The 17166-nt window shown below is 44.0% G+C and overlaps 1 protein-coding gene across 5 annotated transcripts in view; it reads left to right on the plus strand.

Annotated features, from left to right (window-relative positions):
* The window catches only part of GOLGB1 (golgin B1), a 77901-nt gene that overhangs the window by 48195 nt on the left and 12540 nt on the right, over nucleotides 1–17166 (plus strand). For all 5 annotated transcript variants that reach the window (XM_068400600.1, XM_068400598.1, XM_068400603.1 and 2 more), the window contains 5 exons: nucleotides 5031–5104; nucleotides 7133–7223; nucleotides 7947–8014; nucleotides 8867–13884; nucleotides 14968–16918. In XM_068400600.1, coding sequence (XP_068256701.1) covers nucleotides 5031–5104; nucleotides 7133–7223; nucleotides 7947–8014; nucleotides 8867–13884; nucleotides 14968–16918 — 7202 coding nt within the window. The remainder of the gene's footprint in view (nucleotides 1–5030; nucleotides 5105–7132; nucleotides 7224–7946; nucleotides 8015–8866; nucleotides 13885–14967; nucleotides 16919–17166) is intronic.

A 17166-nucleotide genomic window follows, 5' to 3' on the forward strand; every position in this document is an offset into this window, starting at 1 on the left:
TGACTTGATAATTTGTCAGTATTATTTGAAGTGTGGTGCCTAAAACTGCCCACAGTACTCCAGTCCTAACTGGAGTGGAATGAAATAAGGACTTACATACAGTTACCGTATATTTTGCAATTTCTGATGATTTTTAAGCAGACCTCAACAAATGCTTCCAAACTGCTTAATTATAATTTTCAAAAATATAAACTCTTTTGTAATCTTTGTAGTCTTTAAATTTTCATTAGCTTAGCAGTGCATTATACCACTATATCTGTTGCTCTCTTTACTAGCCACGTGGATTCCTTAAACTTTTCTTGAAGCAGCTCTTTGAGTGATTGCATGTCTCTCCTCCTGCTACATAAGAGACCCTTGAGTTTGCCTTTTTCTACTTTCCCCTCTACACTAGGAAAATAGACAAGAGTTAGGTTAACAGTTGGACTTGATGATCTTAAGGGTGTTTTCCAATATAAATGATTCGATGATTCTGTCACCTTCAGGAAAAGCCTGTGAAGTTCAGCCAGATTCAAAGAAATCAAACATCTGGATTGAGAGCTGGAGACTGCTTTTCAGAGACACTGTGTAGATAATTTAACATTAGATATAAGGCTTTCTCTAGTTCACTTAGTGGAAGGAAAAGTTGTTGAAAGACTACAGTATGGTAGATCCTGAGGGGAGTGAGGGAGGAGAATAACAGAGGTACAGATTCTAGACTTCAGGAGACCAGACTTCGCCGTATTTGGGGACCTGGTAGGTGGGATCCCATGGCAGACAGCTCTGAAGGGCAAAGTAGCTCAGGAAGGCTGATGGGTTTGTAGAGACAGCACCCTCCAAGCGCAAGGACAGTCCATCTCAACGCCCAGGAAAACAAGCCAACGTATCAGGAGACTGGCTGGAGTAAACAGGATGCTCACGACAGAGCTCTGGGGCAAAGCAGTGTTATATAGGAGACAAAACCAGGGACAGGCTGCAAAGCAGGACTTACTAAATCTGTTTCCATGTCAACCCACGAGTCTCCTTTCCTTTTCCTGATTCCCCTTCTTGGTTGGGGAGGAATCTTTGGGTGATAGAACAGCTTGTTATTCTTTAGCCCCGGATGCGGGTTGAATGGAGACACCAGATACCATTTTGTGTAGCCAGTTTTATACAGAAAAGAGTTTAAAGGGGCACAAAAGAAAAGCTTATATTCTGTTATTTCTCTCTGATGCTCTCCAGAAATCTTGTAGATTGCTTGCGTTCTGATGTGTTACCCTTCCAGCAGATGTCAGGGAGATTAAGGTCCCGCAGAAGATTCAGAATCTCTGGCACAGACTTCCTCAAAAAAGGTGGTCAAAAAGACAACCTCCTCCAGGCTCAGGAGCGATGCATCCCGACAAAGAGAAAGGCAGGCAAAAACGCCAGGAGGCCTGCAGGGATCAACAAGTAGCTTCTGGATAAACTCAGGCACAAGAAGGAAGCCTACAGAGGGTGGAAGCAAGGGCAGGGAGCCTGGGAGGAGTACAGGGAAATTGTCTGAGCAGCCAGGGACCAGGTTAGGAAAGGTAAAGCCCTGATAGAATTAAATCTGGCCAGGGATGTCAAGGGCAACAAGAAATGCTTCTACAGGTGTGTCAGTGATAAAAGGAAGAGTAGGGAAAATGTGGGCCCTCTCTGGAAGGAAACGGGATACCTGGTTACCGGGGATATGGAGAAGGCTGAGGTTCTCAATGGCTTTTTTGCCTCAGTCTTCACCAGCAGGTGCTCTAGCCTCACCACGCAAGTCGCAGAAGGCAGAGGCAGGGACTGGAAGGATGAAGAACCACCCACTGTAGGAGAAGATCAGGTTCGGGACCATCTAAGGAACCTGAAGGTGCACAAGTCCATGGGACCTGATGAGGTGCATCCACGGGCCCTGAGGGAACTGGTGGATGAAGTTGCTAAGCTGCTATCCATCATTTTTGAGAAGTCGTGGCAGTCTGGGTTAGTTCCCACTGACTGGAAGAGGGGAAACATAACCCCCATCTTCAAGAAGGGGAAAAAGGAAGAGCCGGGGAACTCCAGGCCAGTCAGTCTCACCTCTGTGCCTGGCAAGATCATGAAGCAGATCCTCCTGGAAACTATACTGAGGCACACGGAAATCAAGGAGGTGATTGGTGACAGCCAACATGGCTTCACCGAGGGCAAATCGTGCTTGACAAATTTGGTGGCCTTCTAGGACGGGGTTACAGCACTGGTGGCTAGGGGAAGAGCAACTGATGTCATCTACCTGGACTTGTGCAAAGCATTTGACGCTGTCCCGCACGACATCCTTGTCCCTAAGTTGGAGAGACATGGACTTGATGGATGGACCACTCAGTGGATAAAGAACTGGCTGGATGGTTGCACTCAAAGAGTTACGGTCAACGGCTCGATGGCCAAGTGGACACCAGTGACGAGTGGCGTTCCTCAGGGGTCAGGATTGGGACTGGTCCTGTTTAACATCTTTGTCGCCGACATGGACAGCGGGATTGAGTGCGCCCTCAGCAAGTTTGGGGACAACACCAAGCTGTGCGGTGTGGTGACACGCTGGAGGGAAGGGATGGCATCCAGAGGGATCTAGACAGGCTGGAGAGCTGGGCCAGAGGAGGGCCACAAAGATGCTCCGAGGGCTGGAGCCCCTCTGCTCTGGAGACAGGCTGAGAGAGCTGGGGCTGTTCAGCCTGGAGAAGAGAAGGCTCCGGGGAGACCTTCTAGCACCTTCCAGTGCCTGAAGGGGCTACAGGAAAGCTGGAGAGGGGCTTTTTACAAGGGCATGGAGTGACAGGACGAGGGGGAACGGTTTTAAACTGCAAGAGGGGAGATTGAGATGAGATGTGAGGAAGAAATTCTTTGGTGTGAGGGTGGTGAGAGCCTGGCCCAGGTTTCCCAGAGAAGCTGTGGCTGCCCCCTCCCTGGCAGTGTTCAAGGCCAGGTTGGATGGGGCTGGGAGCAACCTGGTCTGGTGGAAGGTGTCCCTGCCCGTGGCAGGGGGTTGGAACTGGATGACCTTTAAAGTCCCTTCCAACCCAAACCATTCTGTGATTCTATGAAATTGTTTAAGGACAGACATTTACTGCCAAGTAGCCAGTGTGGAAGCGAACACATTTTCTCTCTTCCCAGGTAGTGAGAAGACTGAGATATGGTGTCTGTCAGCATCAAATGTAAAGGGAAGCTTTCTTCCTGTAGTAATTAATCAAGAAAGCTATATAATAACCATAATTATTACTTTCAGACATGATTTTTTTTCTAGGTGTGGTATGGGACACTTTTTTGCCTGTCTTCTGCTTTGGAGTATCAAAATGTCTTGAGTATCATAGAGTGGTTGAGGTTGGAAGGGACCTAGAGCCAGTGCCCAGGACCATGTCCGTGTGGCTTTTGAATGTCTCCAAGGAGGGAGACTCCACAGCCTCCCTGGGCAGCCTGTGCCAGTGCTCAGTCACCCTCACAGGGGAAAAAGTGTTTCCTGATGTTCAGAGGGAACCTCCCATGTTTCAGTTTGTGCCCGTTGCCTCTGGTCCTGTCACTGGGCACCACTGAAAAGAGCCTGGCTCCACCTTCTTTACCCTCCTTTTTTGGGTGTTTGTGCTCGTTGATGAGATCCCCCCTGGGCCTTCTCTTCGCCAGAAGAGTCCCAGCCCTCTCAGCCTTTCCTCACAGCAGAGATGCTCGTGTCCCTTCATCATCTCCGTGTCTCTCCCTTGGACTCTCTCCAGCATGTCCATGTCTCTCCTGTGCTCAGGAGCCCAGAACTGGTCACAGTACTCCAGGTGTGGCCGCACCAGTGCTGAGGAGAGGCACAGGAATACTTTGCCTAGTGCAGCCCAGGATGCCTTTGTGGCCAGGGCCCATCGCTGGCTCCCGGTCAGCTCGGTGTCAGCCAGGACCCCCAGGGCCTCTCCTGCAAAGCTGCTTTCCGGCTGGGTGGTCCCCAGCGTAAACTGGTGCAATGGGGTTGTTCCTGCCCACGTGCAGGACTTTGCACTTCTCCTTGTTGAACTTAATGAGGTTCCTGTCAGCCTGTTTTCCTGTCAGACAAGACTGGACATGGCACTTAGTGCCCTGGTCTAGTTGACGTGGTGATGTCAGGGCAATGGTTGGACTTGATGAGCCCAGAGGGCTCTTCCAACCTCATTGATTCTGTGATTTCTCCAGCCTGCCCAGGTCCCTCTGGATGGCAGCACAACCCTCTGGTGTATCAGCAACTTCTCCCAGTTTTGTGCCATCTGCCAGCTCGCTGAGGGTGCAAGCTGCCCCATCACCCAGCTCATTAATGAAGGTGTTGAACAGGATTAGACCCGGTGTTGACCCCAGGGATACACTGCTAAGTTACTGGCCTCCAGCTAGACTTCATGCTGCTGATCACCACCCTCCTGGCTGGCCGTTCAGCCAGTTTTCAGTCCACCTCACCGTGTGCTCATCCAGCCCACACATCAACAGCTTCTCTGAGAGGCTCTTAGGGGAGACAGCGCCAAAAGCCCTATTGAAGGCCTTGATGATATCCACTACTCTCCCCTCATCTACCAGGCCACTTATTTCATCATATGCAGTGACGTACCTATGATAAATGGTGTTTATACGCCAGGCTACAGAAATATGTGTAAAAATACCCTGAGACAAACAGCAGCTGAGTTCTTGTACCCATCTTGACTTGGACAGTGGCCCTTGAGTGTTTTATTCTTCTTTAATTTTAACGATTTCTCATTTCATTTTTATCCAAATGAAATTTAAAACATTTTGCTACAATAGTTCTTTCTTTCCCTTCCTTTATAAAAATGTTTCTTAAAACCTGAAACTCTGTCAGCTGTCCTTCAATTTTAGTCTGTATAACGACAATTGTTCTCTTCTAAAAGGTGCTTAAAACAGCATGTTTTGGTGGTTTGCCTCTAAAAAACCCAAAACACATTATCCCATGACAATGTTCTATATCTCCACTACCTAAGCGTTACTAACAGCCATCTGCCCTGTTCCTAAAGCTTCTGGAAGAATATCCCCTTACTCTCTAAATAAGAGTTTTGCTTTTCAAAGAAATTGTTTGTGTTTGAATGTTTCAGAAATACCACACTTGCAACTTGTTCTCCCAGAGCCCCAGCAGGAAGCTGTGATGGCCGCAGAAGATGCAAAGCAGGTAATGATTAAGCAGCTGAAAAAAGCTAGAACTAAAACAGGTCAAGGACTGGCCTTAAAACAGCTAAGCTGTTATTGCCTTTTTAACAATCCTCTTTGGAAGGTTATTATTAACTGGATTAATGATGAAAGACAGAAATAGCTTCCAAGTACTGCTTGTACTGTGTTCTTATCAGACTGTATTTCTCTTAGCTGGCTGTAAGGAACTCTTGTGTCCTTCATCCACCCAATCCATACTCGTGCTGTTTTCCACCTCACGTGAGTTAGTTCTTCAGCAAAACCAGAGGCTGAGCTGAGGCAGGTCTCGGGGAATACAATTCCAAAGGTTCAGCTGTCATTACAGAACACCTTTCAAACCAACCCTATCCATTCCCACTGCCCTGGTGGGGTTCTGGCGGGTTCTGGAGGAAGCTGAGTTCTCTTTAAGTGGAGACAAGTGGACTCTATGCTTGTACACTTCCACCGTGAACAGCTGCAGGTACAATTGCAGTCGCTCTGTTGGTGAGACAAGTGCAGGATTAGATACCTGCTTGACTTCAGACCCTTACATTCCAACTGCCTGTAGTCAAGGTGTGAGCTAGTGGAGCAGTGGGTGCACACACACACACACACAGTCTTTTGAAGGGCAGATATAGGCCTTTGAGCTATTTTCTAGAGCCCCGTTATAGACAGTGGAGATAACAGGTTCTTTAGCATATGATTCACCTGGACCAACGTGGATGTTGAAAATGGGTCAATGAATCCAACCCTGGAATTGTCCATTTCAATTTCTTAGTTATAAGAAGAGTCTAGCTAAATAGCTTGCATGTAAGTATTTACATGTGGTCAGCTGTATCATGCCATTTGTGCATCTGACCCTTGACTTTAGGCCAAGACACGTGTGAATCCAACCCCAGTTCAGGGGTTTGGGTCATGTGCACAGGTTATTTGGAGGCATGCCATACATTCCATTTCAGTGCCTGGAGCTTGCAAAGGCAAAGTGCTCTACAACTTGGGGCTGGAGATCATTTCCTGATGACTCTGTGACCTGTTAGTGCTCTGTATTTACATTCTAGGTAGTTACAGCAGATGTTAATTCTGAACACTATGTTTTGTTTTCAGTTTTGCCATTGTTGGGTTGGGTTGGGGGTTTTTTTACTTGCTTTTTTTGAGGTGGGAGGGAGTAGCTTTTTTTAGAGACACTTTACTCAGTTCTGACTCATAGTCTCTGTACTCTAGTTCAAACCTTTTGCCACAGAAGTAGTACTAATCGTGCTAGTTTGTTGTGGTGAAAGACAATGTGCGTTGGGAACTAGCCAGCAATATTGCCATTCATTTTAGGTGCATGTTAACTTGTAAGTGGACTTTTCAGAGCGAAGAAATAAGTAGATGAATTCTTAGTTATTGTATGGATGTTAACAGCAAACTAACCAATTTTCTGGGCTTTATTCAGCATCTTTGTGGGGGCAAAAAGAGTTTGTGTCTGTGAAATAGCAAAATCTCTCTCTTCCCAGTGTGTTCCGTCTTCTTCAACAGTCAGGTTCTGTCCCGTGTGACAGAGAAGTGGGAGACGAATAGCAGTTAATGGAGTGTTGTGAGGTGGTTGGTTTGTCTGTGTGGTGGAGCCTAGTGCAGCTTTCCTGGGAAGACTGCAGGTTCTTTATCTGCTGGAGTAGTGAGGCATACAGTGACAAACACGACTTCTCACCGTCTCTGCTTGAGTGGTTCAGTGAAAGGTTATGCATCTATAGTTGGTCCCTTTGAAGCAATGAAGGTGGAAGAGGAAGCATCTCAAGGTGGGAAGGAAGTTATTAGAATCATTGCATTCATTGATATCCGAATCTGCTGAGATATGTCTTAGTCTCTTGCTTAACATCAAAACCAATCTACCTTTTTTTTTAATTTATTTTCATTAGGCATCAGAGTTGTGTTTAAAGTTAGGACTGATAGTTTTTACTTAAAGCTTGGCAGAGCAGCAGGCAGCTAAGATAGCTGTCTTCTAATGCAAACATTGTGGCTTAAAACTAAGTCTTTTTTCTTCAACCAATAGAACAAGAATGTTGGACCTGAGGTGAAACTGCAAGACTTGCAGACTCTGGAAGCTCCAGATTCTTATGTAGACTGCTCTTCTACTTCTACAGGTGAGGACACGAATAAGGCATGTGACAAGAAAATTGGGGAAATCTGAGGAGTTTCAGGGACAAATCTAAGGTGATTTGGGAAGAGGAGCTTTGAGGTCAGAATCTAAAGATGTGCAGGAGATAGAAAAGATGCACGTGACGTAGAAGAGAACATTCTAATGTGGGATATCCATCCCATTCTAATGTGGGATGGATAGGATATGTCAGAAGAGAAGGAGGAAGTCGTTCCTAAGATGAGAAAGGGTTTGAAGGACAGTGTGTTTGTAGATGCAAAGGCTGATATGTAAGACACAGAAGAGAATTAAGATATGATGAAGAACTGGGTTCCTCTCTGCAAGCTAGTACTTTTTTTTTTTTGGTGTGTCTGGAAATACCACCCCCACCCCCAAATTCTTGAAAAAAAAAAACCCCAAACCAACCCAAAACAAAACAACCTGTTGCCTATTTCACTTGTCTCTTTGCCTCTTCACTCTTGTGTAGAAGTTAGATATAGTGTAGACTTGGGTGATGCCAGCATGCAGCAAATGCAGGAGGTTTTGCACACGCAGAGCTATTGGGGATGTCTGAGTGCAATGCATAGGCTCAAATTTTTCTTGTTTTTTTTGTCTGTCTTACCTTGTAAACTGGAGAAGCTCCAGTCCCATGTATTGTCTCTCCACTTAACTACTGATTTTATATGCAACTTGTTATGCTGATGGTGACCAGTGTACCTTTTATCACTAGGTGTGTCAGGAGAGCTGGTGAATTCTGAAGTGCAAAAGCCTTTTGATGACACTTTGGTGCTCTCTGAGGTACAAATTTAGTCCAGAACTTTTTTCCCTCTCAGTACTGTATGCCTCTGTGGGTATGAAAGCTCTAATTTAGTTACAAAGCCCCAAAGAGTTGTTTTTTTAACATCCCGTAACTTAAAGTGGTTGTTGCAACACTGCAACAGGCTGTAAGAGAGAGGTCCCTTTTAATAGTTCCCCATAAATTGTTCCTGCCCTCCAAACTGGTGAACGGACAGCCTTTACAGCAAAAGGTGTTGACTTACTGGTGGGCTGCTGATCCATGCTTTCTGGGAAGGATTTGTGACTGCTTTTCTTTTGTAATCTGTTTTTGAGGGCGAGAGGGAACCTTAAGATAGTAGTTAGGAAAAAAGCCAAGCAGTTTGGTCCAGATGCTTTGTCTAGTGCTCTCACTTTGGAGATGGGCACAGACTAGAATATGGGCTTCTACACTGTTTCTCTGCCTGTTAAATGGACAGATAAAATAGGGGACAAAACATCCTCATTCAGAGACTATGGATAGGATGCCAGGAAAATGTGGCTGGATAAGTACACTGGAGGAATTGTGAGAATCACAGGAGAACGGAAACACTTCAGAATCATTCTGTCTTGTAATCAAGAGAGAATGGGAAATAAGGAAGAAGTTCATTTATGGTCTAATCCTAAAGACAGAATCTTTCATGCTGGAACTTCAGAAACTGAAATGAACAGAAATTACCTGAGGAGTCCTCCTCTTCTTAGTGAGGCTACTATTTATTGCAATAGCCAGCTCAAGAAAGGGTATCCTTAAACTACAAAATGTGGCAAGCAGATAGTTCCGAAAGTGACCCTTTCACAGGATTCAAAGGAAAATTGAAACCTATTATTTTCTTTTAGGCAAGAACAGATGGCTTTACTAGTGGAAGCAAGCAGTTTACTGAGGAAAGCTGGCCGCCTGGAGTCCTAGAATATCTTGCTGCAGAGAAACAGAAAGAGCTGTCAGTTTTGCTGCTGGAACTGAAAGAAGCCCAAGAAGAAATAACTTTTCTGAAAAGTCAACTCAGGGGCCCCAACGGCCAAACTTCTACAGGTAACCAAACTGGAGAAGAGGCTAACGAGCTGGAAGATAATTCCCAGGTACTGCTTCTTGAGAGGCAAGAGCAAAAGGCCTCAGACACACAAAATGAGTTGGGCAGTAACTCATTACTGAGAGAAACAGAAATGCAGAAAATTGATTCTGTTTTCCTGAAGCACACCAGTCTTCAAGAAGTGCCCCAGGGGAGCGCTGTCCCCTGCAGAGGGGAGATGGAGGCAGTGCAGGAAGTCTCTCCAGCAGATCCAGAGCCTGGCACCTCTCAATCTCAAGAACTGATAAAGTTACAAAACCAAATTACAGAACTGCAAATAATTCTGCAGAAATCAGAAGAATCCTATAAGAAAGATCTAGGAGAAAAAGGTGCAGAAATAGATAGGCTAAACCAGCTGACTGAGGAATACAGAAGAAAAATAGAGGATTCTAAGAGTGCTTTTTGTGTTTTGACTGAAGAACGAGATCAGCTCCAGTGTCAGATGAAGGAACTTTCTGCCATAACAGAACTGAAAGACCAAGTGAAGCAACTTGAGGAAAATCTCGCTCTTTCAGAAAAGCAGAGACTGTCAGACAGTCAAAGCAGTCTTCTGAGAGAACAAATCCAGAGCCTTAAAAATGAATTTAAATCCAAGGAGATAAAAATTGAAGCTTTGCAAAAAGACTTGGATGGAGCGCAACTTCAGCTTTCTGACCAAGACATGCAACTGAAAGATCTGAGAAGCCAGATTGAGAAGAAGGAATGTGAAGTACTTGATCTAGAGCAACTTTTGAGGAAGAATACAGCTGAGAGAGAAGAGCTTTCCCAAAACTTAGCCTCAAAGGGACGTGAAGCAGCAAGCCTAGAACAGCTTGTAGCTGAACACACCAGGTCTATAGAGAGCCTGCAACAAACCTTGGTGGAGAAAGACCAACAGATGACAGAGATCAGTGTCAGCATGTCTGAGAAAATGCTCCTGCTGAATGAAGAGAAATTTTTTCTAGAAAATGAGCTGAAGAGTCTTAAAGAGCAAGCAAGTCTATTATTAAAAGCCCAGGAAGAAAAAGACCAAAACATAGAAGCAAAAGGTACATATCTGAAATGTGGGGCGTCTGAGCAGCAGAATGAGACAGAGGCAGCAAGTAAAGAAAGTGAGGTATTGGTAAATGAACTTGAACTTCTGAAAAAAGAAAATGAGCAAGTAAAGCGGAAGCTGCAAGCAGCACTTGTTAACAGGAAGGAGCTTCTGAAGAAAGTTAGCAAATTGGAGAATGAATTAGTACAACTGAGAAGAGAACACGAATCAGAACCCTCAGTGGCTCAAGAAGCTGAAGGGGAAGAAAATGTGACAAGCATGATAAGCAGAGAAGTGAATCTTGAAAGCCAGCCCAGTGAAGAGTATCTAATTCAACTGCTTTCTGAAAAGGAATCCGAGTTGCAGAGCGTCCGGAAGGAACTGCTGGATAAAGAAACTACTGAAGCACAACTGCAGGCAGTGATTGAGGAGATGAGGCAAAGCTTGCAAGGTAAGACAAACACTGTTTCAATTAAAGATGAAATCATGGAGAGTCAGTCAATTGCTGACAGAGTAACTGAAACCAATAAAAGCCCAAAAGATTATGAAGAAAATGAAAAAAATAGTTCAGCAGCTACAGATCTTGAAGAAAACCAAAATTCTGCTCTGAAAGAGAGGATTTCAACTCTTGAACAAGAAAAAGAACAACTTCAAAAAAAACTTCAGGAAGCCCTGGTGGCTCGCAAAGACACTATAAAAAAGGCTCAAGAGAAAGACAGGCATCACAGAGAACAGCTGAAACAGCAGAAAGATGACTTCAACATCCTACAAGAACAATTTGATAAGCAAAGCAAAGAGAAGGAGAGCATCCAAGCTCAGCTCAGACAACTCCAAGAACAGAAAGGGTCAACAGAGAGTGTTCTTCGGAATCAAGGTGAGTTGGATTCTTCATGCATGGAAGCAGAAAATACAACAAATAACGAGCTTGTACAAGTTGTGGATGTTTCTGGAGAAGAGTTTAAGAAAAAACTTGAAAAATTGCAGATGGAGAAAGAAGAATTGGAACATAACGTTAGCCATATGCAAAGTGAACTTGCTTGCAAATCAGAATTAGTCTTTCAGTTGCAAGAGCACATAGCACAGTTGTTTCTGGAGATAGAAGGGCTGAAGAGAACCTCTGACCAAGCTGAAGCTAAGGCAGCAAGTCTTCAGACAGAATTGGAGGAGAGTCGAGCAAAAAATTCTGGAGAGGGCAGTCTGGAAGACCTGAGAACACTTATGCACCAAAAGGATGAAGAAATTGAATTTCTTAACTCACAGTTAAGGGAGAAAAGTGAAGTTCTCAGTAACGTGCAGGCACAGTTGCTAGAAAAAGAGGATTCAGTCAAGAGACTGTGTAGTCAGTTGGAAACTCAGGCTCAGGTACATGAGGAACAAAGCAGGCGACTGCAAACAGAGTTGCTTGAAATTCAGGAGAAGCAAGATGATGGTGCAGAAGCAGCTAAACAGAAGAATCAAATGCAGAGAAAGTTGCAAGCTGCACTTATCTCTAGAAAAGAGGCACTAAAGGAGAGCAAATCTCTGAAAGAGGAGCTGGCTAATGCTAAAACTACAATTGAAGATCTTTGTGTCAAGGTGACAAATATGGAAAGCCAAATATGTGGCCACGTTAAAGAAAAAGATACTTTAACAGAAAAGTTAGCGGGCCTCACTGAAGAGCGAGAAAAACTTATTGCAGAAGTTGATAAAGTACTCACAGAAAATCAGAATCTTGATGGATGCTGTAAAAACCTGACGTTTACTCTAGATAGAGTTGTTCTAGAGAAGGAGAAGCTGGAGAAGGAGATGGAATCCTTCAAATGCTTTCAAGCCGCTGAGAGTTCTGAGTGGCATGAGAAACACAAGGAGCTTCAGAAGGAATATGAAACTCTCCTGCAGTCGTATGAGAATGTGAGTAACGAGGCGGAGCGGATTCAGCGTGTTTTGGAAACTGTTAGGCAGGAAAAGCAGGAAATTTTTATTAAGCTGAAAAGTGTTGAAGCAAAAAAAGAAGAAACAGACAAGCAGCTACAGGAAGCTGGACAGGAAATTGACGGAATGAAGGAGAAAATGAGGAAATTTGCAAAATCAAAGCAACAAAAGATCCTGGAACTGGAGGAAGAGAATGAGAAGCTTAGAGCAGAGATGCGTTTTACAGATGGAGATGTCTTTACGAATACTAGCCTGAAAGAAGATCTGGAGAGCTCTAGAGATTACCAATCTCTTTCCACTCAGCTTGAGGCAGTAATGGCTGAAAAGGAGTCTCTTAATCAAGAGATCACTGACTTAAAGTGTCATCTACAGTTAACAGAATCTAAGCTGAAGGAAAGCAGAGAACTAGTAGACAAGTATGTTGCTCAGAAGACAACAGGGGAAGAAACAAATCAGGCAGTTGCTACACCACCACCAGTGGAGAGGACTGAAAATCAAGTGGACGTAAGTTTTAGACCAGAGTCTCCTACTGCAGAGCTGGAACAAAAAGCATTTGAAGGTAGTAGCCCATGTGAAGATCTTTGCATCTACATGCAGCAGATAGCTGAGCTCACAGAGCGAATCACAGAACTAGAAGATAATAGGAGGGCTTCAGAGCAAGAGCTGGGTGACATCCGCATGTGTGTTGAGACTCTAGCAGGTGAGAAAAGGGCTTTAGAGACCCAAATGGAAGAGAAAGTCCATGAACTGAATGCTCTTCAAGGCACAGTAGCAAAGATGGAACAAACAGTCCAAAAAACCAAAGATGACCTTGTCAGGATGACAGAACTAAAGGAGGCGCTACAGGCTGAGAAGGATGATTTGGAAGAAAGGCTCATGAATCAACTGGCAGAACTTAATGGGAGTATTGGAAACTATCAGCAAGATGCAACAGACTTCCAGATCAAAAATGAGCAACTGAAACATGAGCTTCAGAGTCTGCAGAGAATGATGCATGAACTGGAGGAGGAGAAATGTCAGATGGCAAAGGAGAAAAGTAAAGCAAGTTCAGAAAAGCAAAAGGAATTTGTAGAAAAGCTGAAGTACAGTTGGAGGGGAGACAGCAGCACACATGTAAAGGAGCTTCAGGAACTGCTGAAACAGAAGCAGCAGGAGATTAAGCAGCTGCAGAAAGACTGTATTAAAAGCCAGGAAAAGAACAGTAGTTTAGAAAGAACTGTTAAAGCTCTGGAATTTGTGCAGAGTGAGTCTCAGAAAGAGGTAGAAGCAGCCAAAGAGGCTTTAGCTGAAGCAGTTGAAGACACCAAGAAAGCCCAAGCAGAGCTTGCTCGCTGCAGAGTAGTATTGGATGACACCCAGAGCGAGGCAGCAAGGGTTCTAGCAGAGTGTGTCAAAGTGAAAGAAGAGCTGCAGGCAAACAAGGAGAATATTAGAATTCAAATGAAGAAAAAAGATGAGGACTTTGAGAGAAGACTGGAACAGGAAAGAGACAAGCACTCAAAGGAAATTAAAAACATGGAAGAAAAGCTGGCAACTTTGCAGAGGGAGAAAGACTATATGGAAACAGCTGTTGGTGATCTTCAAGACTCCTTGAAGACAAAGGATCAAGAAGCCAAGCAACTGGAAGGCAGCCTAAACAAAACACTAGCCCAGCTTGCAGCCTTCACCAGGAGCATGTCCTCCCTTCAGGATGACAGGGATAGAGTGATAGATGAATCAAAAACATGGGAGAAGAAATTCACTGAAACTATTCAAAAGAAGGAGGAAGAAATACGTTCAAAAGAGGAAACTTGTGTTGTGCTGAAGGACCAGATGAAGCAGATGACCATACGTGTTGAAGAACTTCAGACTCATATATCCAGGTAAAGAAGGTGCTAATGACTCAGCTGGTATTCTTGTATTTCCCTTGACAAAGCAGCAGCCAGAGGTGAGGTAGGATTCCCCTTTCCTTTTGCAGTATACCAGAAAGAATGAATTTTGCGTATGTAAATATGCTAAATGTGGCATGTGATTGGCAAAACTAATGAATGCCTAAGATGGAGAGCAGAATTAGTCTTCCTAATAAAGCCATAAAAACAAGGCTCATCTGCTGGATCAATTATGTTTGGATAGAAAAGAGGTTTGGAGTTATGTTGTAGGGAGTTACTACGTATTTGTTGTCTGCACAAGGACGCAGGGAGATTAACACTGTAAAATATTCCTTCTCATCATTAGGGTACCTGCGTTAAATCTGTTACCTGTGACAAGCAGTAGCTATCTGAGTCTTTATTGATCTGAAATTTGAAATATAGATTCTTTTGCATAGAGTTGTTGCATTCAGAGATTAAACTTGGCAGGTTAAGAGGACACTGGGATACGTAATGCCAGTTTAATCCCAAAATAGATTTTGAGGGAAAGATGGAGCTATGGAAACGTACCAAAATGTACATCTGGGCATTTGCAAAATTCAAAACCAAACTGTTCTTACATGAGGAAAATTGTTCTATAAAGTTTGTGATCAAAATGCTATATTTTTGCATTCTGGAACATGAAATTAACATCAAGCATATGAGAACAGCAGTTTCATTGTTTTTTGGGTTTTTTTTTTGTTAGCTACAATGGATGAGAGAAATAAGTATTTTAATGAAAAGGAGGTGACAACATTCAATGTGTAACCTCCTCAGTTTTTTCAGTATCGACATAAAGATTTATCTCACTGGACAACTTTTAAAAAATATCCCCCCAGCACCACCCCCTTCAGACAGTGCAGTCAGAGCTTTAAAAGATGCCTTAAATTTTAAATTGAGGGAAAACTAATCATCTGGATATTTCCAGCTGACTTTTTTAAAGTAAAACTGACTTTGTGGCTTTTCTAAAGTAGTATGATCAATGAAAACTGTTACTCTGGTTTTGGATACTGCGATACTTCATTGATTTGTGATTGACTTTCTCTTCTCTCTTTTCAGGCTGGAACGCAACAAGAATGACTGGGAGTCTGAATCCAGGAAGGAGATTCAGCATCATCAAAAGGCATGTGAAACGTTGCAGGAGGAAAAAAAGGAGCTTCTGACTCAGCTTGAAGCATCTCAGAAACTGTACAGCAAGTCTCAGAATGAACAGCAGAAGCTGGAGTCAGAAATCATCAGCCTGAGAGACCAGCTTGCTGACTTACAGAATTCCTTCACTCAATGTGAATTGGTCAGAGAAGAGCTGGGGAGTATGGTCAAGCAACAGGAGACCGGTATCCAGAATTTAAAATTAAGCTGTGGACAGCTTGAGGCTGACCTGCAAGCTTCCAGGGACCTAACAAATAAACTGCATGAAGAAACTAGTGCCAAGGATCAAAAGATCATCAGTTTGCTGTCTGCCAAGGAAGAAGCAGTTATGGCGGCTCTAGCTGAATTACAGCAGCAACATTCTGAAGAGGTGAAAGAGTGGGAGCGTAGGCTAAGTAAGGAGGAAGAAGATAAAAAAGCCTTGGAAAATGAGAAGAACAAATTTCTTGACAAACTTGATCGTCTCACTGAAAAGATGAAGATAAGCAGAGAAGAAAGTAAGCAGCAGAAGGCACAGCTGGACTCCTTCACCAAGTCCATGTCATCTTTGCAAGATGATAGAGACCGCATACTGAGAGACTACAAGCAACTTGAGGAACGTCACCTTGTTATAATCTTGGAAAAAGACCAGCTAATTCAAGAGGCTGCTGCTGAAAACAATAAGCTCAAGGAAGAAATCAGAAGTTTTCATAGCCGGATGGATGACCTCAACTCTGAGAATGCCAAGCTGAATGCGGAGTTGGTGCAGTATAGAGAAGACCTGAACCAAGTGATTTCAATAAAGGACTCCCAACAGAAAGAGCTTCTCAAAACACAGCTTCAGCGGATCCAAACTCTGGAAAAGGAGAAGGCAGTCATAGAAACACAGCTGAAGGAGTCCGAGCATACTCAGGATGATCTCAGGAAGTGCATGGAAGCCTTGAGAGAAGATAAAGTCAGTATGTCTCAAGAGATTGAAACCCTTACGTCCTCTCTGTCTCAGGTGCAGAGTGAGATGACAGCATTACGTGAGGGGGGTCCTATCATGGAGTGTCAAGCACAACTGAAGGCCCGAGAGGAAGAGGCACAAGAACTAAGCTGTAAGCTTTCCCTCTCACAGAAAAGGATAACAGAACTTGAGGGGGAGCTAGTATGTGTTCAGAGGGATGCAGCCAAGAGAGTGGGAGAAGCTGAGGACAAGCTTCAAAAGGAATTGAAGCACCTACATCATGATGCAGGGATAATGAGGAATGAAACAGAAACAGCAGAAGAGAGAGTAGCAGAGCTGGCACAGGACTTGATGGAAATGGAACAGAAACTTCTTGCGGTCACAGATGAAAACAAAGATCTCAGAGCTCAAATTCAGTCTTTTGGGAAGTCCATGAGCTCTCTTCAGGATAGCCGGGACCAGGCCAATGAAGAGCTTCATATTTTGAAACAGAAATACGCTTCAGACTTAGAGGAACAAAAGAGTCTAGTGCAGAATCTTCAGAAACAGATGGTTCAGCTGCAAGAGGAGCAACATTCCACTGCTAGGGACAGAGATACTGTGAGGTCTGAGCTGACAGAACTGCAAAAAGCCACTGATGAGAGAGGTCTCTTGGCCCAGATTGAGAAACTTAATCAGAAGCTCAGAGCCAAAGATGATGAGATTCTTCATTTGTCTTCGGAACTGGAAGGCTCCTCCAACCAAGTCAAATCTTTCTCCAAGGCTATGGCAAGCCTGCAGAATGAGCGAGACCGTCTGGTGAATGAATTGGACAAAACACGTAAGATTGAAGAAGTGAAGCAACAAGCAGAAGGGAGCACTTCCACCACTCCTTCAGAAGTGCAGAGTCTTAAGAAGGCACTGTCTTCCTTGCAGAATGACAGAGACAGAGTAGTAAGTCCTTGTTCTTCTTGCTCTTACTTAAAGCCCCACAGGAGATTTGGATCTTCAGATCTTAAAATTCAGCACACTTAGATCTGGTATTTGCAATGCGAAACTTTGATCATTGTCTTCACAGAATCACAGAATAGTTGAGGTTGGAAGGAACTTCTGGAGATCTTCTAGTCCAACCCCCCTGCTTAAACAAGGTCAGCTGGGATAGGTTGCCCAAAACAGTGTCCAGTCAGATTTTGAATATCTCC

Source organism: Nyctibius grandis, chromosome 5 (assembly GCF_013368605.1).
Source record: "Nyctibius grandis isolate bNycGra1 chromosome 5, bNycGra1.pri, whole genome shotgun sequence".
Lineage (NCBI taxonomy): Eukaryota > Metazoa > Chordata > Aves > Nyctibiiformes > Nyctibiidae > Nyctibius > Nyctibius grandis.